The sequence below is a fragment of the Akebia trifoliata genome, chromosome 11 (genome assembly GCF_017979445.1).
Source record: "Akebia trifoliata isolate Shusen 1 chromosome 11, ASM1797944v1, whole genome shotgun sequence".
NCBI classification, from domain to species: domain Eukaryota; kingdom Viridiplantae; phylum Streptophyta; class Magnoliopsida; order Ranunculales; family Lardizabalaceae; genus Akebia; species Akebia trifoliata.
The window spans coordinates 21,681,933-21,703,310 of record NC_141385.1 but is presented as its reverse complement, the minus strand read 5'-3'; the positions used below and the strand labels follow the sequence as shown (position 1 = coordinate 21,703,310).

The following is a 21,378-nucleotide window of genomic DNA, read 5'->3' as shown; positions in this document are numbered from 1 at the left end:
ATCTACCCCCTTACAAACATCATAATGAAGCAACAAAAATGTAAGTAAATATTACATCGAGAACATAATAATGAAAACAAAAGCAAAACAATACACACACAACAAACAACAAACAACAAACAACATTAGTAAAAGAAAAATCATTTTTTTTTTTTTCAAATGACCGAGTTATGCACGAGGGATGAGCCATTCCTCCCCAGTGGAGTCGCCAGCTGTAGATACTTGGATTTCGTTATTACGACGACCACATCTACTATGATTTGGAGTCGCCACCATTCAAGTTGTAAGTGGGTGTGAATGGTTATCTCATGTACATTTTCCAAAAAGATGACATTTTTGGCATTAGTGACTCACGATGGATAAAGAACTAATCGAACCTAGGGATTTGGATAAGCGGTTTGGTTAGAGAAAAGGGAAGGGATTAGGCACCCTTTTCTCCACGCCAAGTGGCGGTAACCTCTACACAACTTGGTCATTTTGATCTAAAAAAAATGAAAAATAGTGTGCCACGTGGGTGCATTTGTACCCTAAGTAGGGATTCGTTTTCGACTTGATTATAAGATCATCTCTTTGAAGGAGATGATCCTAATGAATCATTTGCCTTATGGGCTACTCATTTAAAATAAAAATAAAAAAGAAGAAGGGGATATTAGGAATGGGAGAAGGAGAAGATAGAGAGAGAGAGAGGGGGGTTTGTTGCACCCACCTTGTATCCTTGATCCTCTTTTCTTCTTCTTTTTTTTTCTTTTAATTCTCTTGACTCTTTAGTGAGTTGAGAGTGAAACTTTCCTTTTTTAGAAGATGATATGAGAGAGTAGTGGGGATAAGTAGAGAGAGTAGATTTTTTTCTTAGGGAGACTTGGTAACCATTTTTGGGATGAGGGGTGAGGTATTTATAGATGTTTGGAGGGGGTTTGGGGGTATAATGGGGTGAAAGTTTGAAAGGAAGGGTAATGGCATAGGTTTTAGGGGTGGAAGGTTTGAAATTTAGAATGAAAGTGAGGGTATTTGTGTAAAGGATGAAAATGGGTGAGATTTTGATCCAAATGATTTGGATCCTACCCAAATCCATTTGGGTAGAGTGTTTGGTAGGGTGAGATGAGTGATGGTTGATGGGGGAAGTGGGGATGTAAGAGGGTTGTTTGGAGAAGGAGTGTTAGGTTGGTTGAAGAGGTGAGGTGTTTAGATTTAGGAGAATGGATTGTGTAAGGGGTGGGTATATTGGTTTTTGGGAGGAGAAAGGGTATGATGCCATATGGCATATGAGATGAGATAGTGTGGTGATGAGATTGGTTGATTGGTTGATGGTGGTTGGATTAAAGAGAGAGGTATGGGTAGTTGGTTGATGATGAGGGGAGTATGGGTTGAGGTGATTTTATTAGAGTGTTTTAAGGAAGATGATGGATAGATATGGGTGGTGATGTGGGTGGTTGATGATGTTAGAGAAAGGTGATGGATTAGGGTATGGGTTGAGGTGTGGGTGGTTGATGATGTTAGAGAATGGTGATATGTTAGGGTATGGGTTGAGGTGATTTAAGAGAGATGTGAGGTGGGTTAGATGAGTTGTTTAGAGAATAGTGATGGGGGTAAGTGATTAGATGATGGAAGTGAAGGATGGTGATGACTTGTGTCATCTTTTGATGTAGAGAGGGTGATTGGTTGATGTGGGTAAGGGTTGATGGGTTAGGGTTGTGGGTTGGATAAAGGATTGGGTATGGTTAGTGTTTTGTGGATTTTTGGATATATTGGGCTTGGGCTTTTAGAGGGTTGTAGGTTATTTTGGCTTGGATGGGGTTTGATTTGAATGGGATTTTTGAAGGTGGGTTTATCATATGATTTAGGTAATATGGGAAATTGACTTTGAAAAGGGTTAATGGTTTATGGGCCTTGCATGGGCTTAAGGTGTTTGTGGATTTCGGGGCGGAGCGGTAGAGGATGGATGAAGGGTTGGCATCCCAAGTCTCACATTTTTTTTTAATTTATTAATTTTTTTTAGATTTTTGTAATTGTCGATTCGATAAAAAATGTCACGTGTTGGCAAATCGGGCCCTTTAGGCCCGTTGAAGGATTTTATCGATTTTTTGGATGTAAGCGTGAAGCGGTGAAGGTTGGGATAACATAGGTTGGTCCGATCCCTTTAGTGGGTCCTTTAGACCATTGGGTGGTCTTAGGGGCTTCGATTAAATCAAAACTGCCATTTTTAGCGTTTTGGGCCTTAGAGGTCCGTTGACCTATTTTGTTGGAAAATCGATATTTTGAATGAAGCGGGGTAGAAGGGAGCATGCCGAATCCTTTTGGTGGATCTACTAACCCATTAAGAGGTGTTAGAAGCTTGGATTTTGGTAAAAATGTCAGATTTTAATGCTTCGGGCCTTCGAGGCCCGTTAGCCAAGTTTATTGAAAAATTATTATTTTTGGGCCCTTTCGAGTGAGGACCTGTTCAAATTGGGGTGTCTACAATACGAGTCAATTCTAATCTCTTCTAACTCGTCTAGTTGAAACTTTCGCTTCTCACCAACTTTATCAACATGAAAGTTGAGGCGCTTGATCGTCCAATACGCACGATGCTTGAGTTCTACAAGGAGATGACAGGCCTTGCCAAAAATTAACTGGTAGGAAGACATCCCTATGGGTGTCTTGAATGCAGTTCTAGAGGCCCAGAGTGAATCGCTCAATCTCAAAGAGCAATCTTTTCTTGAAGGATTGACTATTTTTTCTAAGATAATCTTTATTTCCCTAATAGAAATCTTCACTTGTCTACTTGTTTGTGCGTGGTAAGGTGTGGCAACCTTATGCGTTATGAGATATTTCTTCATCAACACAGCAAAGATCTTGTTGCAAAAATGCGAGCCACCATCACTTATGATAACTCGTAGATAACCGAATCTTGAAAAGATCGTCTCTTTGATGAATTTTATCACAACCTTGTGATCGTTAGTTCTACATGCCACAGCTTCGACCCATTTTGACACGTAGTCAACGATAATTATGATGTATTGATAACCCTAGGAGATAGGAAAGGGTCTCATGAAGTCTATACCCCACGCGTTAAAAATTTTGATAATCAACATAGGATTTTGAGACATTTCGTTTCTCTTGAAGATTTTTCCTAATCTCTGACATTTATCACAAGATTTGCTAAACTCGTGGGAATCACGAAAAATACTAGGTTAGAGAAAACCGTACTATAAGATTTTCATAATGGTCTTCTTACCACTAAAGTGTCTTCCGCAAGCATGATTATGAAAAAACTCTAAGATATTGACTTGCTCACAGGTTGGAATACAACGTCTAATGATTTGATCAGGACAATACTTAAATAAGTATGACTCGTCCCAGAAATACCATTTTATTTTTGATAAAAGATGGAGTTTCTCTCGGCTAGTCATTTCGACTTGGAATTGACCTATAACTAGGTAGTTGACAATGTCCGCATACCATGGAACGTTGGCTTAAGAGATTTGCATAAGTTGCTCATCGGGAAAAGATTCAGAGATGGGTAAGGACTCTTCGGATGGCTTATTAACTATTCTAGACTAGTAATCAACTACGACATTTTCTACCCCTTTTTTGTCTCGAATCTCGAGATCAAACTCTTGTAAAAGTAAAATCCAATGGATTAGCCTTGTTTTAGCATATTTCTTTGATAGAAGGTACTTCAATACTGCGTGGTTTGTCTAGATCACAACTTTAAATCCTATGAGGTAAGGACAAAATTTTTCAACGGCATAAACCATTGCTAGCATTTCCTTATCTGTTGTAGAGTAGTTAAACTTAGCATCGTTAAGGGTTTTACTAGCATATTGGATAACATGAGGTTGTTTTTCGATTCGTTGACCCAAAACAACACCTATTACATAATTCGAAGTGTCACATATAACTTTAAATGGAATGCTCCAATTTGGAGGTTGAATAATGGGTGTCGAGGTTAACTCGGATTTGAGCTTGTTGAACGCAGAGAAACATGACTTTGAAAAGTCGAAAGGAACATCCTCTCCCAATAACTCACATAAAAGCTTCGAGATTTTTCCAAAATCTTTAATGAATCTACGATAGAAACCCGCATGGCCTAGGAATGACCTAATTTCTTTAATCATTCTAGGAGGTGATGATTTTCCGATTAGACCTTTATTCGCCATATCCATCTTAATCCCCTTAGCAGAAATAATGTGCCCTAACACAATCTCTGATGTTACCATGAAATGACATTTTTTTCTAATTGAGGACTAGATTGACCTCTTTGCAACGTTCAAGGACCAAAGTCAAGTGATGGAAATATTCTTCAAAATTTGGTCTAAAAAATAAAAAATCATCCATGAACACTTCGAGATATCTTTCTGGCATGTCGAAAAATATACTCATCATACATCGTTGAAAAGTAGCGGGTACATTGTACAATCCAAAAGGCATGCGACGATACGCGAAAATTCCGAAGGGGCAGGTGAAAGTTATTTTCTCTTGATCGATTGGAACAACAGGCATCTGGTTGTACCTGGAATAATCATCTAAGAAGCAATAGTAAGAATGTCATGCTAAACGCTTTAACATTTGATCAATGAAAAGTAATGGGAAATGATCCTTAGGAGTTATCCAATTGAGTTTCCTATAATCGATACACACTCTTCATTCATTTTGAACTCTAGTGGGGATTAATTTGTTGTCTTGGTTTACTACCACAGTGATATCAGACTTCTTAAGAACTACTTGTATAGGACTCACCCAACGACTATCAGAGATGGGATACTCGTATCTAGTAATTTCATCACTTTTATCCGAACCACGTCTTTCATGACAAGATTTAGTCGTCTCTGAGGTTCTAAGTAAGGCTCAGCGAAATCCTCTAGACGAATATGGTGCATCACCACAGATAAACTAATTACCTTGATGTCAGCTATGGTCCAACCAATAACTTCTTGATATTTTCTTAATACTACTAACAACTTTCCCTTTTAGACTTCATTGAGGTGAGAGGAAATGATCACAGGCAAGGTTTGATTCTTGTCAAGAAATACATATCTTAAGGTTTTTGGAAGCGACTTGAATTCTAATTTTGAAGGTTCGATATGGGAAGGAACAAGATTAGATGTGTGCACAGGAAGACTTTCAACTTTCACGTGCCATCGTATAGAATCTAAGAGTGGAACGGATTCAAGCAAAGCATTGACTTCGCTTATAGACTCTTCTACGTCCAAGTCAAGGCCAAGTGAGCCAACCATTTGACTGACTAGCATATCTATCATGTTCACTTCCTCCATACCATCATCTACATCAATTCCTTGAAAATTGTGGAAAACGTTCAGTTTCACTTTCATATCCCTAAATTCTAAAGTCATAATCCCATTTCTACAATGAATGACTGCATCAAACATGACTAAGAATGGACGTCCTAAGATGATATGAATATGATTGTTCGAATTGATGACTGGTACTGTGTCTAAGACAACAAAGTCAACAGGAAAATAAAAATCTTTGACTTTAACTATCACGTCCTCAATTATACCCTTTGAAATTTGTATGGACCTATCGACTAGACTCAACGTGATATCGGTGGATTTCAAAATCTTAAAACCTAATTGTTTATAAATCGAATAAGATAAAAAGGTTCACACTAGCCCCTAAGTCTAAGAGACATTTCTCGACCACTTGATTTCTAATGTGAATGGAAATTGTCTGACATCCAAGATCCTTAAATTTTAGTGTAATCTTTTGTTGGATGAGCGACGAAGATTGAGTTGCCATGATGACTTCCCAAAGAAATGGTATTTTCCTTTTAGCTGTGGTTAAATCCTTTAGGAATTTCATATAAGAAGGTATCTGCTTAATGGCATCTAAGAATAGGATATTGATATGCACATTTTGGAAGGCTTTTAAGACACCCTCGAACTGCTTACCTTTTCTGGACTCTCTAAGGCGATGGGGAAATAAAACTTCTGGAATTGACAAGATGTTGGGAGAATTTTCCAAATCTTTCTCCTTTTCTTTTGGAGATTTTATGACTTCTTTTTGAACTTTGTCCTTCTCTAGGACTTTTTCTCCCTTGTCAATAAGTTGGACCTTGTTGTCCACTTTTCTTTCCTGAACGTAAGGTGTGGACAGCCTGGACTGAGTCTTGTGGAGCTCTAGAATTATTTCTTACTTTGTATTGACCCTTCAATCCGTTTGGAATCGAAGGTTAACCTCTAGGGTTAGGGATAGTCTAACCAGGAAGTTGACATTTCTCCTGTCCCAACTAAACTTCCATCTTAACTATGGATTGCGTAGTGACCTAATTAATCTGAATTTGACTTTGATGGGTTTGCAGTTGGATGAATTGTTGTTGCTAGATTCTAGGGATGACCATTGTTGGGCAGGCTACTGGTAATTGGTCATGGGATCTAGTTTGATGGCTCTACAATCTATAGATTTTTGGGTTGATAAAGGACTTGAGAAACAATGGCTTGATTTGTGGAAGAACTAGATTGCCTAGGAAAACTCCTATTGTTACTTGACGGACCACTAGATTGAATAGGTTCATTATATCTGTACGAGAAATTAAGATAGAATCTATTATCTGGGTGATACGTTTGACTAAAATAGTCATTAATTAATCACATTTGCTTGTTCAATTTTGATATGAGGCAAGTTGGGACAATACTCGACCAAATGGTCATTGCCGTCGCATATAACGCACAAAGAACTTGGTTCGACAGTCATTTGCGAAATTGTACGAGGGTCTAGGTGAGGTTTGGAAGCTAAGATGGTAAAGGCATCTAACTTTTTCGTGAGATTGTTCATCCCACTCACTAGACTAGACATGACATTTTTTAGATCAGGGTCTATCTTCATTTTATACATGCCTGTCTTCCTAACCGGATCGTCTCTATCAAACTCTTCCTGGTTAGTGCTCCAATTTTGAGCACTCTTAGCTAACTCTATGAGGAAATCGTACGTTTGGTTGGAGTTTGATTCATGTCCCTTATGCATAGACTCGACTAAGGTACGTTGATTCATTGTTAATCCTTTATAAAAACTTTGCAACAACTGTATTTTGTCAATGCCATGGTATGGGCACTTGACCAATAAATCATTGAATCTTTTCCCAAGTTTGGGAAAATTCATCATCAGGACGGGCTCTAAAACTTTTAATGAAGTCCTTTATTTTCTCAATTTTGGCCATCGGGTATAATTTAGCCATAAATTTCTCGAAAAGAACATCCCAGGTGGCTATGGAATTGGGTGATAGGTAATTCAACCACGTAGTTGCGTGGTCTTCCAGGGATAACAGGAATAGAATAAGCTTGATACTTTCCTCATCTAGATTCTAATTTCTAAAAGTTTGACATATAGTCAAGAATCAATTAAGTTTGGTGTAAGGTTGTTCACACTCTAAATCATGGAACTTAAGGAGTATATTGATGGTGGCAACCCTAATTTCGAATTGAAGTGCATTATTCAATGGTAACACAATGCATGTAGGAGGAGATGCTGAAGCGAGAACGAAAAGCTCATTGAGAGTTCGCTCTCGATTGTCCATCATAACTACTAATGGTGTCTTGCGTATTCTACTTGTGGTTCAACTACGTTGCTCTGTGAACGTCTACCAAGCGTGCAAATCACATAGTCGATTAAATAATCATGAAAAGAAAATACTAGACCTAGATAGGTTACCTAAAGCTAGACAGCTTATAACTGGGTAGAAATAATGTAACTAGCCTTCCAACTTGATTCTATGAAGTAATTTTGAATCATTCGGATCTCCAGATTGGAGGTGGCACACAATACATAAGCAAGGGCACTCTTAAATCACCTTCCTTTTTTAATAGACTGAGTAATGGAGATCGGGTTGATGTTCCCAAGTCTTCTAAAAAACTATTACAAGGAATTAACTAGGACAAGGACAAAGAGGATAGAAGAGGCATTACAAGCATGACAAGGCTTGATTGTCGAAGTACAATACAAAGAGGTCGTTCTAGAAGCTTCACCAAAGATGGTCAACTATCTTTTTGTGTAAGGGAGTGATTTGTAAGAACAAATTGGATGTAAGGGTTAATTGGGAGTTTGATATTCTAATTGTCCTTAATTTTGGTCTTTTATTTTCAAAGGACTAATTAGACCCTATCTTGATCTAATTTGTCTATAAAAGGGTACCTTATGTTGTATTTTGAACACAATTTACAATTTACATTTTATGAGTTTTTCTTTGGAGTTTATTCAAGAAATATCTTAAGTTTTCATGCGTTCTTCTTTATGAGTTCCTTAAGAGTTCTTTATGAGTTCTTGATCAAGTGCACAAATCTTCGAGTTATCAAAGGAGTGATCAACCTTTGTGGCGTCTCAAGATTGGGGTTTCAAGGACTTTGTTTCCTTAAGGTTCTAATCCGATCATCATTAAGATTGGGGTTTTGAGGACATAGTTTTCTTAAGGTTCTAATTCGATCATCATCAACTTTTGTTTTTACACAAATATAAAAAAATTCGAAGCCTTTGAGTTAAAAGATTCCTAGAAGAGATCATCAAGAGGAGGTTTTAATCCAAGAGGATTCATATACTTCGGTATCACAAATATATAAAAATTCAAAGCATTCGAATTAAAAGATTCCTAGAAGAGATCATCAAGAGGAGGTTTTAATCCAAGATGATTCATATCATTTGGTATCAGAGCATCAAGATTGCTGGAAAATAGAACATTATTGAAGGAATTCTTCGAAGATTCGGGTAGCGTAACAATTGGATTGGAGAACAAAACGGGTAGATCTTGCTCCCCAACTATAAATTCCCACCAATTCACAACCAAGCATTGCTGGAAAAACTAGGCTTTTTTATTTTTTTAGATTTCAAAATTCTTGATGCATTCTTGATTGAAGAGAAACATTCTTTGTTGTTGTTATATATATTTATCCTTTGGAAACCATGAGCGTTCTTGCTGAAATCTTTTTGCATTATGTTTGTATGCTGAATTGGCAACCATGGAATTTAATGAATGCTTAGGTTTTTTTGAAATGTCTTGATCGATTTGTTTGTTGTTCATGAAGATTTGTTTGTTATTCATAAAATTTCGTTTGTAGAATGCTGTTCTTAATGACCTTACATTGAAAAAAAAAATTGGTGGAGATGTGGGATATATAAAACATTTGGAGATCTTGAGAGAGTTATATAAAAACGTTGTTGTGTTCATCATCAATGACGTTGCTATGTTTTCACCATTGTTGTTTGCTGTGTTTTTTCAATAAAGAACATTATTTGAATCATCCTTTGCTGTGTTTTTCATTAAAGAACATTTATTGAGAACATTTTTCGCTGGATTTTTCATTTTTTTCTCATAATAAATATATGAACAATCGTTTTGGCTGTAATAAATTGTAGTTTCGTTGAACGATCTATCATTTCTTGTTGGTTCTCAACGTAATTTTTTTTTCTTGCTGAACTATCACCTTCACATTTGATTCACAATGACTTCTTGCTGGAAATTCAGAAGCACGACTTGTTGTTGTTGTTGAAACAGGTGTGCCATTATACATCTGCCATTCCAGAAGAATACAAATTGCCAAAAATTCTTGTTTGCTGGTTCTTCTTGTTGTCCCCAACGTTTCTTTCTGAAACTCAGCCACCACGTCTGTTTTCAACATTTGACATGAGTTTATTTTCAAAAAAAATTCTGATTTATATGTATATATTTCTTTAAACGATTTTCTTTCTTACTGAAATTCAGACTAGTAACATCAGATTAAGTGACAATGTTACATGGTTTTCTTGCTAAATTACATATAGAATGTTACATGGTTTTCTTGTTTTGATTTGCCGATGTGCTAATTTGCTGAGTTGCTGTTTTTTCTAATTGGCTGGCATTGATAGTTCCGTAGCAACTTCGACATTATCCCCAACATTTATTTTTTAATTGTTGAAACCTCAGCCACAACAGCCATTAACATGTTTTTTTTTTTTTTGTTGCTAGAATTTCAGATAAAAAAAAATGTTTAATAACATATTTCTTTTGATGAATTCTTTTGGTAAACGTTGTTTTCTTTTGAAGAATTCTTAATTTTCACACAACGTTACACCCAACGCCTCTTGTTGAAACTGCACCACAGAACCATTAAATTTCTGATCTAAGTTTGTTTTCTTTAAAAACTTAAAATAAAAATTCAGCCACAACATTTATCTTTTGTTTTTTTTTTTTTTTTTAAGAAAAATGGATTTGTTAGTTGCTGTTTGTAGTTATAGAAAATCGATAAATTGGAGTTGCTAACTTCAAACTGCCATAACTTTTGATCCGGCTATCAGAACAACTATTAGTGCATATCAAATCGAATATCTTTTCGATTCCTACAAGTTAAACAGGCATAGTCCTGTTCCACACCATTTTGACCCCATATTCCATAGCTTTCATTCCCTTTCGGGACTTACAAGATTGTTGTGTCTTTTGCTGCTTTCATTTATTTAAGTTTACATGTTCAAATCACGAGTAAGGAAGGAGGAGATTCACAAGAGACCGACATGAGATTATTCATCAAAGCCATTCATGATCAATTTAAATTGCTGAATACAAGGTTGGATAACATGGAAACCTTTATTGAATTTATATCATATAAAAGGCATGAGTTTGACGAAGAAGAAGAAGCTAATTCCAAATTGGAGAAAGTAAATTACGTCGGGATAAAAAAGTTGACTTCAAAGGAGATAACAATTTAGGTAACATAAAAATGACGATTCCGACTTTTCAAGGAAAGAATGATCCTAAAATATATCTAGAGTGGGAAAGAAAGGTTGAGCATGTGTTTGATTGCCATAATTATTTTGAGGATAAAAGATAAAGCTAGCTGTCGTGGAATTTACAAACTATGCCAGTACATGGTGGGATCAATTGGTGTTCAATAGGTGCAAAAATGGTGAACGACCTATTCAATCATGGGATGAGATGAAGTCAGTGATGTGTAAAAGATTTATACCTAGCCATTACTATCGAGATTTGTACATAAAATTGCAAGGGTTGGTTCAAGGTTCTATGAGTGTAGATGATTATTATACAGAAATGGAAATTACTATGATTAGAATAAATATAGAGGAAGATAGAGAAGTAACCATGGCTAGATTCATTGCCATGTTGAACAAGGAGATTGTTGATGTGGTTGAGTTGCACCATTATGTGGAGATGGAAGAGTTACTGCACAAAGCCATTAAAGTGGAAAAGCAAATCACATCTAGAAGGTTTAGATCTAGATAATCTTGTAATAGTCCGTGGAGATCAAATTTGAAGGACAACCAAATTCATTTCAAACCGAAAGAAGAAGCAAGGTTGAAGAATTCAATTTCTATTCCTAATGATAAACCCGAAACAAAGTCTTTTACTAAGTCACGAGAAATTAGGTCTTTTAGGTTTTAAGGATTCGGACATATTGCTTCTGAATGCCCAAACAAAAGGGTTATGGTTGTACGGGCAAATGGAGAGATTGAAAGTGCTAGCTCGAGTGACGACGAGATGCCACCATTAAAGAATTTTTATGATGAAGAAGTGGAAGAACCTGTGTATGGTGATTTACTTGTTACTAGGAGAGCTCTGAGTATACAGCTCTGAGCTCTGAGGAGCAACGTGAGCATATATTTCATACAAGGTGCCACGTGAAGGATAAAGTGTGTACATTGATTATTGATAGTGGAAGTTGTACTAATATTGCTAGTACGTTTAATGTTTCCATTTGATCAATTAGATTTGTATAAAAAGAGAATGTTATAGTGAGTAATGATGATCGATGTAATGTGAGTTTTAAAATGTTTAGTTGCTCATCCCTGGCTATATGTACCAGTTAATCGTATTTTCTTCTTTAAAACTTTGCATATTTTAAAATGATTCAGTATGTTTATTCGTTCATGTTAGGAGAGGTTATTGGCAGAAATTATTTTCTTCCTTACTGGGTAATCATTGTTACTCACCATTTCCTTCTCCATTTCTTTAATTTCAGATCCGAAGCTTAGCGAGGCAGGTGTAGAACATGAGTGAGAATCATCTGGTGGGTCAGATAGACAGCCAGTGATGTGAACCTTCTTGGATTAAGACCTTCTCTTGATGATCTCTTCTAAGAACCCTTTTATTCGAAGGCTTCGAACGTTCTAGATTGTTTTAAAACAAATTCAAAATGTTGATCGGACTAAAACCCCAAGGAAACTAAGTCCTTGAAACCTCAATCTAATGACACCACAAGGATTGATCACTTCCTTGATAAGTCGAAGAGTCATGTCTTTTCTTCAAGAACTCGAATGAAAACTCATAAAGAACTCATAAAGAACCCATAAAGAAAACATGAAACAAAACTAAAGTTTCTTTGAATAAACTTCAAAATCTCATAAGATGTAAATTATCAATTGTGTCTTAATTACAAAATGAGGTGCCCTTTTATAGACAAATTAGATCAAGATTAATTCTAATTAGTCCTTGGAAAAATAAAGAAAGTCTAATTAGTCCTTAGGAAATAAAGAATTCAAAACTAAGGACAATTAGAACATAACAATTCCCAATTAACCCTAGCATTCAAATTGATCTTCCAAATTGATCTCTTGCATAAAAAGATAGTTGATCATCCTTGATGAAACTTTGATATCTCCAAAATTAGCCTTAGAATCTTCTAGAATAGCCTCTTTGTGTTGGACTTCCACAATCAAGCCTTGCAATGCCTCTTCCATCTTCCTTGTCCTTGCCCTAGTCATCGGACCGCCAATTCCTTGCAATGGTTCTTGAGAAGACTTGGAAACAGCAACTCGATCTCCATTATTCTCCCCCTCTTCGAAAAGATTCATCCTCGAATCACCTACATTAAACAAGGATAAATCAGCAACATTAAAAGTTGCACTAACATTACCATAATCACTTGGCAAATCAACTTTGTAGGCGTTATCATTGATCCGTTCCAAGACTTGAAATGGACCATCTCCTCGAGGTTGCAATTTTGATTTCCTTTGGGTAGGAAACCGCTCCTTACGCAAGTGCACCCAAACCCAATCTCCAGGGTGGAAGATAACTTTCAAACGACCCTTATTGGCTTGCTTAGCATATTGCTCATTCTTCCTGTCAATGTTAGCTCGAACTTTGGCATGTAAATCTTTCACAAAATCTGCCTTTTTCTTACCATCAAGATTAGCATGTTCATTAGTAGGCAAAGGTAAAATATCCACAGGCGTTAAAGGATTAAAACCATAAACAATCTCAAATGGAGAAAATGAAGTAGTTGAATGAATAGTCCTATTATATGCGAACTCAATATGTGGTAAACACTTTTCCCATTGTTTTAAATTTTTTTGAATGATAGCACGCAACAAGGTAGTAAGTGTTCTATTAACTACTTCAGTTTGGCCATCCGTTTGAGGATGTGCAACAGTAGAAAACAGAAGTTTAGTTCCTAATTTACTCCATAAAGTACGCCAAAAATAACTAAGGAACTTAACATCTCTGTCACTAACAATTGATTTAGGTAGCCCATGCAATCGAACTACCTCCTTAAAAAACAATTCAGCAATATGTGTTGCGTCATTGGTTTTAGTACATGCAATAAAATGGGCCATCTTACTAAACCTATCAACAACAACAAATATACTATCTTTACCATTTTGAGTCCTTGGCAATCCTAAAACAAAATCCATAGAAATATCAGTCCAAGGCTGATTAGGTACAGGCAAAGGGGTATACAAGCCATGCGGTCGAATTTTAGATTTTGCTTGCCTACATGTAATGCACTTGTCACAAACAGATTGAACATCATGCTTTATATGGGGCCAATAAAAATGCTCACGTAAGATATCTAAAGTTTTTAGGACACCAAAGTGACCCATTAAACCTCCCCCGTGACTTTCCCTTACAAGTAATTCACGAACAGAACAATTTGGCACGCACAATTTATCTTTCTTGAAAAGAAATCCTTCATGCCTATAAAAGTCACCGAATGCACACTTAGCACATGCATTCCATACTTGGCTGAAATCAGAATCATTGGCATACAAATCTTTAATTAATTCAAAACCAAGTAGTTTAGTTTGCAATGAAGTAAGTAATACGTACCTTCTTGATAATGCATCGGCCACAACATTTTCCTTCCCACGTTTATATTTAATTACATAAGGAAATGTTTCTATAAACTCCAACCATTTAGCATGTCTTTTATTAAGCTTACCTTGGGTCTTCAGGAATTTCAAGCTCTCATGATCAGAATGAATGATAAATTCCCTTGGCCATAAATAATGTTGCCATGTTCGAAGAGTTCTCACTAGTGCATAAAGCTCTTTGTCATAAGTAGGATAATTCAATGCTGCCCCACTTAGCTTTTCACTAAAATAAGCTATTGGCTTAGAATCCTGCATCAAAACAGCTCCTACTCCAATCCCGGATGCATCACACTCTATTTCAAAAGCTTTATCAAAGTTTGGCAAACACAACAAAGGTGCATTAGTTAACTTATCTTTCAAAGTTTGGAAAGCCTGATCATGCACATTAACCCAATTAAAAACAACATTCTTTTTAACAAGTTCATTCAAAGGTGCAGCAATAGAACTAAAATCCTTAACAAACCTTCGATAAAAACTTGCTAAACCATGGAAACTTCTTACCTCGTTCGCATTCTTAGGTGTAGGCCAATCCTTTATTGCCCTTACCTTTTCCTCATCAACACTAATTCCCTGCGAACTAACAACAAATCCAAGAAACACAACAGATTCCATACAAAATGTGCATTTCTTAAGATTAACATATAATTGGTGTTCTCTTAACACACTAAATACAGCATGCAAATGCTTCACATGGTCATCAACATTTTTGCTATAGACTAAAATATCATCAAAGTAAACTACCACAAATTTTCCCATGAAAGCACGCAAGACATGGTTCATTAATCTCATGAATGTACTAGGTGCGTTAGTTAAACCGAAGGCATTACTAACCATTCATACAACCCATATCTAGTTTTAAATGCAGTTTTCCATTCATCTCCCTCTTTCATGCGAATCTGATAATACCCATTCTTTAGATCAATTTTAGAAAATAAATGAGAGCCATGCAATTCATCAAACATATCATCTAACCTAGGGATAGGATGCCTATATTTTACCGTTATCTTATTAATAGCTCGACAATCCACACACATGCGCCATGTTCCATCTTTCTTTGGTACTAAGAGAACAGGAACCGAACATGGGCTGAGACTTTCCCTTACAAATCCCTTCTGCAACAGTTCATCCACTTGCCTCTGTATCTCCTTTGTTTCCTCGGGATTAGCTCTATAAGCAGGTCTATTTGGTATAGCAGAACCAGGTATGAAGTCTATTTGGTGCTCAATTCCTCTTAAAGGAGGTAAACCATGTGGAATCTCCTCGGGGAAAAGATCCTCAAAATCCTGTAATAAAGACAAGACAACACTAGGCAAAGAGGAGTTAAGATCGTCAGTAGAAAATAAACATCTTTGTACATAAGAACTAGAACTTGTGGCCTTGCTATCATTACACTTTTAACATCATATTTGTCAGCAAGTACACTCAGTACTTTATTCTTCTCTCCAGGTTGCTCACTTTGCTCTCCTTTTTGCTCACACTTTTGTTTCTCTCTCTTTTTGCACTCACTTGCTATCCTAACCTGGTCTTCATAAGCTTGTAAAGGTTTGAGAGGGGCCAATACAATTTTTCGATTGTTCATTACAAAAGAATAACGATTTTTATACCCATCATGCAACACTCTCCTATCAAATTGCCACGGTCGACCGAGTAATATATGACCGGCATGCATCGGTGCCACATCACAAATAACCTCATCCACATACTTGCCTATTGAGAAAGGAACCCGAACTTGCTTGTTGACCTTCACTTCTCCACAATCATTCAACCATTGAAGCTTATACGGTTTAGGATGTTTCTGCCATTTCAAATTCAACTTCTCTACCAACAAGGTACTAGCAACATTGGTACAACTCCCACTATCAATAATCAATGTACAGACTTTATCCTTCACGTGGCATCGTGTGTGAAAAATATGCTCACGTTGCTCCTCATCTCCTTCATCCTTAGGCTGTATACTCAAAGCTCTCCTGGTGACAAGTAAATCACCATGCACAGGCTCTTCTACTTCAACATCAGAACAATCCTCTAATGGAGGCATCTCGTTGTCACTTGAACTAGCACTTTCAATGTCTCCGTTTGCCAATACAACCATAACCCTTTTGTTTGGGCATTCAGAAGCAATATGTCCAAACCCTTGGCACCTAAAACACTTAATCTGACGTGACTTAATAAGAGGTTTTGTTTCAGGTCTATCTTTAGGAATAGAAACCAAAGGCTTTGACTTTGTGTCTTCTTTTGGTTTGAAAGGAATTTTGTTGTCCTTCCAATTTGGTCTCCACGGATTATTAGAAGATGATCCAGATCTGAACCTTCTAGACTTGATTTGCTTTTCCACTTTAATGGCTTTGTGCAGTAACTCTTCCATCTCCACATAATGGTGCAACTCAACCACATCAGCAATCTCTTTGTTCAATCCGGCAATGAATCTAGCCATGGTTGCTTCTCTATCTTCCTCTATGCTTGCTCTAATCATGGCAATCTCCATTTCTTTATAATAATCCTCTACACTCATGGAACCTTGAACCAACCCTTGCAATTTAATATACAAATCTCGATAGTAATGGCTAGGAATAAATCTTTTACGCATCACTGACTTCATCTCATCCCATGATCGAATAGGTCTCTCACCATTTCTACGCCTATTGATCACCAATTGATCCCACCATATACTGGCATAGTTTGTAAATTCCACTGCGGCTAGCTTTATTTTTTTATCCTCGGAATAATTATGACAATCAAAAACGTGTTCAACTTTTCTTTCCCACTCCAAATATAATTCAGGATCATTCTTTCCGTGAAAGGTCGGAATCGTCATCTTTATGCTACCCAAATTATTATCTTCTTTGAAATCTACTTTCTTATCCCGTCGATAATGTACTCTCTCCGCTTCGGAATGAATATCGTCTTCTCCGTCGAACTCATGTCTTCGATATGGTTTAGATTCATTAGAGGATTCCATATTGTCCAACCTTGAATTCAACAATTTAAATTGATCATGAACGGCCTTGATGAATAATTTTAAGTCGGTCTCATGTGGTTCTCCCCCTTCCTTACTCATGGTTGAAACCCTGTAAGTTAAAATAAACGAAAAAAAAAAAAAATATGCAACAATCTTGTAAGTCCCGGAAAGTGATGAAAATGATGGAATTGAAGGTCGAAACGGTGTGGAACAAGGCTATGCCTTGTTCAACTTATAGATCTCGAAAAGAGCTTCGATTTGATATGCACTAATAGTCGTTCCGATATCCGGATCAAAAGTTATGGCCGTTTGAAGTTAACAGCTCCAATTTATCAATTTTCTGCAACTACAAACAGCGAATAGCCATTTCCTTTTTTTTTTTTTTTTTTTTTTTAAATCTGAATCAACAGCAAATAATAAGCTCAAAAACTAACAATGACAGTCCTCAAAACAGTAACTTGACGATGGAATCCGTGATCCAATCAACTACCACGTTCTTTGGTGTTTTTTTTTTTTTTTTAATCATAAAAGTCTGATGAACAACACATACAGCAACAACAAGTTACTGCCTAAACATCAAAATTCCAGCAGGTTATTTCCTACATCAATCGTCAAAATTCGATGAAATCAAAAATGCAGCTAAAGAACATTAAAGAACATTAAGGAACAGTAATAAATGCTTGTTCGTGAACATGTAAGAGATCAATTCTTTGAAAGAACGTTCTGTAATGGTCAAAGTTGACGATGAATTCAACAAGAACAGATTTATGACGATGAATTCAGTAAGAACAGATTTATGACGATGAATTCAGCAAGAACAGATCTATCACCCAAATTAAAGAACGTTCTGTAATGGTCAAGGTTGACGATGAATTCAGCAAATGGTCAAGGTTGACGATGAATTCAGCAAATGGTCAAGGTTGACGATGAATTCAGCAAGAACAGACTTATGATTTATATCATGTAATGTGTTGCTGAATTCCAACACATCGTTTTTTTTTTTTGGTTTGTAAGAGTTAGTTACAGCAACATTAATGATTCTTGGTTCTTCTTTAATGGCGGAATGGCTGTAACACACTTGCTGTAATTTCAGCAAGATAATGTTGTAAAACTATGAAGATCTTAAAGAACAGCAACAGTAGTTGTTCGTTGGAGGTGTTTTGTCGTAAGACCATTAAAGAACAACAACAAATGAGAGCAGATGGTTATCAACAACGTTCAAACAAATTTCAAACAAGATTCAGCAAGGCTGTTGTGGTTTCTGCGATTGGCGTGGATAGAAATAACATCAATAGCAAATACCAATCAGCATGAAGAACATTAACTATTTGTTGTTCAACGAAAGAACATTAAAGACAAGAATGAAAGATTTTTTTTTTCTTTTTTTTTTTTTTTTTCCAGCAAGAACAGTCCAATTTGCACACGAAATTAAAATTCAACTTGCACACGAAATTAAAATTTGAATTCTTTTAGAAACAAAGATGATCATGTAGATTATATATCTTCGATTGATTGTTGATGATCGATCACAATTTATAATTTCAGCAAGAAAAATTTCAGAACTCACAAAGAAAAATACCGCAAAGAAAAAAATGCAAAATTTACAACAAACTATGTAAGAACAACTACGAAATTCAATGAATGTTCATGATTTCCAACAAGAACCGATCAAGATGTTTTAAAATAATAAAAAAAAAACCTGGTTTCTAGCCATCATTGGCTTTGAATTGCTATGAATTTTGTTGGGAAGCAAGATATACCAAGTTTGATCTCCAATTCGAATGTCACCCGAACCAAATCTTCGAAGGATTACTTCAATCTTGATGTATTTTCCAGCAATCTTGATGCTCTGATACCAAATGATGTGAACCTTCTTGGATTAAGACCTTCTCTTGATGATCTCTTCTAAGAACCCTTTTATTCGAAGGCTTCGAACGTTCTAGATTGTTTTAAAACAAATTCAAAATGTTGATCGGACTAAAACCCCAAGGAAACTAAGTCCTTGAAACCTCAATCTAATGACACCACAAGGATTGATCACTTCCTTGATAAGTCGAAGAGTCATGTCTTTTCTTCAAGAACTCGAATGAAAACTCATAAAGAACTCATAAAGAACCCATAAAGAAAACATGAAACAAAACTAAAGTTTCTTTGAATAAACTTCAAAATCTCATAAGATGTAAATTATCAATTGTGTCTTAATTACAAAATGAGGTGCCCTTTTATAGACAAATTAGATCAAGATTAATTCTAATTAGTCCTTGGAAAAATAAAGAAAGTCTAATTAGTCCTTAGGAAATAAAGAATTCAAAACTAAGGACAATTAGAACATAACAATTCCCAATTAACCCTAGCATTCAAATTGACTTCCAAATTGATCTCTTGCATAAAAAGATAGTTGATCATCCTTGATGAAACTTTGATATCTCCAAAATTAGCCTTAGAATCTTCTAGAATAGCCTCTTTGTGTTGGACTTCCACAATCAAGCCTTGCAATGCCTCTTCCATCTTCCTTGTCCTTGCCCTAGTCATCGGACCGCCAATTCCTTGCAATGGTTCTTGAGAAGACTTGGAAACAGCAACTCGATCTCCATTAGCCAGAGTCCGTCACTTGGTGAGTATTGGGGTTATACCCCTAGTGGTATCGAATTGTCCAAAAGTATTATAGATTTTGTGCTGAGCGTTAAGACTTTTGTTAGAGTGAGAAATAATTATATAATCATATATTCTGGTTATTCTTCCGCACTCTAATATTTTGTACGTTAGTAGACGTATATAGGCTTCCGCTAGTATTCTATTTTATGTGTATATATGCAGGATTGTATGTCGTTTATCAGGTGCAGGTTATACGCCTTGGAATGCTAACACAAACAAAGGAGACCATGCCGAAATTTCGAGGTGCCACCTAGTACCTCGAGATCTGACATGGGGATTTGTGTTAGTGTTCGACGGGGCGCCACAAGAGGAATGAGCCATATGTTAAACAACCCAAAAAGAGGCGTTTGAAAGTTGTCTTCCTACCTGGAGATTGGATTTGGGTGCATTTGCATAATGAGAGGGTTCTTACACAAAGGAAGCCAACATTGCAACCTAGAGAAGATGGACCATTTCAAGTTTTGGAGCGAATCAATGATAACACCTACAAACTAGATTTGCTACCCGACTATGGTAATGTTAGTACAATTTTTAATGTAACTAATTTATCTTTGTTTGATGTAGGTGATTCGAGGACGAATCTTTTCGAAGAGGGGGAGAATAATGGAGATCGGGTTGATGTTCCCAAGTCTTCTAAAATACTATTGCAAGGAATTGGCTAGGGCAAGGACAAAGAGGATGGAAGAGGCATTACAAGGCTTGATTGTGGAAGTACAATACAAGGAGACTGTTCTAGAAGATTCTAAGATCAAATTTGGAGATGTTAAAGCTTCAACAAGGATGGTCAACTATCTTTTTGTGCAAGGGAGTGATTTGTAAGAACAAATTAGATGCAAGGGTTAATTGGGAGTTTGATATTCTAATTGTCCTTAGTTTTGGTCTTTTATTTTCAAAGGACTAATTAAACCCCATCTTGATCTAATCTGTCTATAAAATGGCACCTTATGTTGTATTTTGAACATAATTAACAATTTACATTTTATGAGTTTTTCTTATGAGTTTATTGAAGAAATATCTTAAGTTTTCATGTGTTCTTTTTTATGAGTTCCTTAAGAGTTCGTTATGAGTTCTTGATCGAGTGCATGAATCTTCGACTTATCAAAGGAGTGATCAACCTTTGTGGCATCTCAAAATTGGGGTTTCAAGTACTTAATTTTCTTAAGGTTGTAATTCGATCAACATCAAGATTGGGGTTTTAAGGACATAGTTTCTTTAAGATTCTAATTCAATCATCATCAACTTTTGATTAATTTTATTTAATTTGATTGAATGACTAGTGAGTTGATTATTCTAATTAGAGCAAAGAATTGGTAATGACTTCCAATCCTTATCTTATCATGCCATCTCTAGGAGAGGGGTGCTCTTTACTACTTAATTAACTATTTCACATGTGTGCAAATTGAAAAAATAACACACAAAGGCAAGGAGTAACCCACTAGCATAAAAAGGCATGGGTATTCGGGATTACCCCACTGCTAGACAAGTTGAAGACAATTTGAGTCGACTTACCAATTCTAATTTTGATGTGCGAACCTAAGGAACCGTGACGGTATTGTCCACCCGTCGTCCTTCCTTAGTCTATTACAATCCAAGTCTTTTTGGATAATTAAAAAAAATTATAAGGAATTCTATACAAGAGTTTCTAAAATAGAAAAATGAACCTAACTAAATATTAAAGGAAATTGAAAAAAAATATA

The 21,378-nt window shown here is 36.2% G+C and overlaps 1 protein-coding gene across 1 annotated transcript in view; it reads right to left on the bottom strand.

Annotated features, from left to right (window-relative positions):
- The window catches only part of LOC147391118 (uncharacterized), a 34,268-nt gene extending 16,011 nt beyond the window's left edge, over positions 1 to 18,257 (bottom strand). The window contains exons 1-4 of the mRNA XM_086459006.1: positions 15,686 to 18,257; positions 15,104 to 15,350; positions 12,586 to 14,657; positions 9,411 to 9,497 (exon numbers count right to left, since the gene is read on the bottom strand). Of these exons, the coding sequence (XP_086315132.1) occupies positions 9,411 to 9,497; positions 12,586 to 14,657; positions 15,104 to 15,350; positions 15,686 to 17,125 (3,846 nt within the window). The 5' untranslated portion in view covers positions 17,126 to 18,257. The remainder of the gene's footprint in view (positions 1 to 9,410; positions 9,498 to 12,585; positions 14,658 to 15,103; positions 15,351 to 15,685) is intronic.
- Positions 18,258 to 21,378: the final 3,121 nt, after the last annotated feature.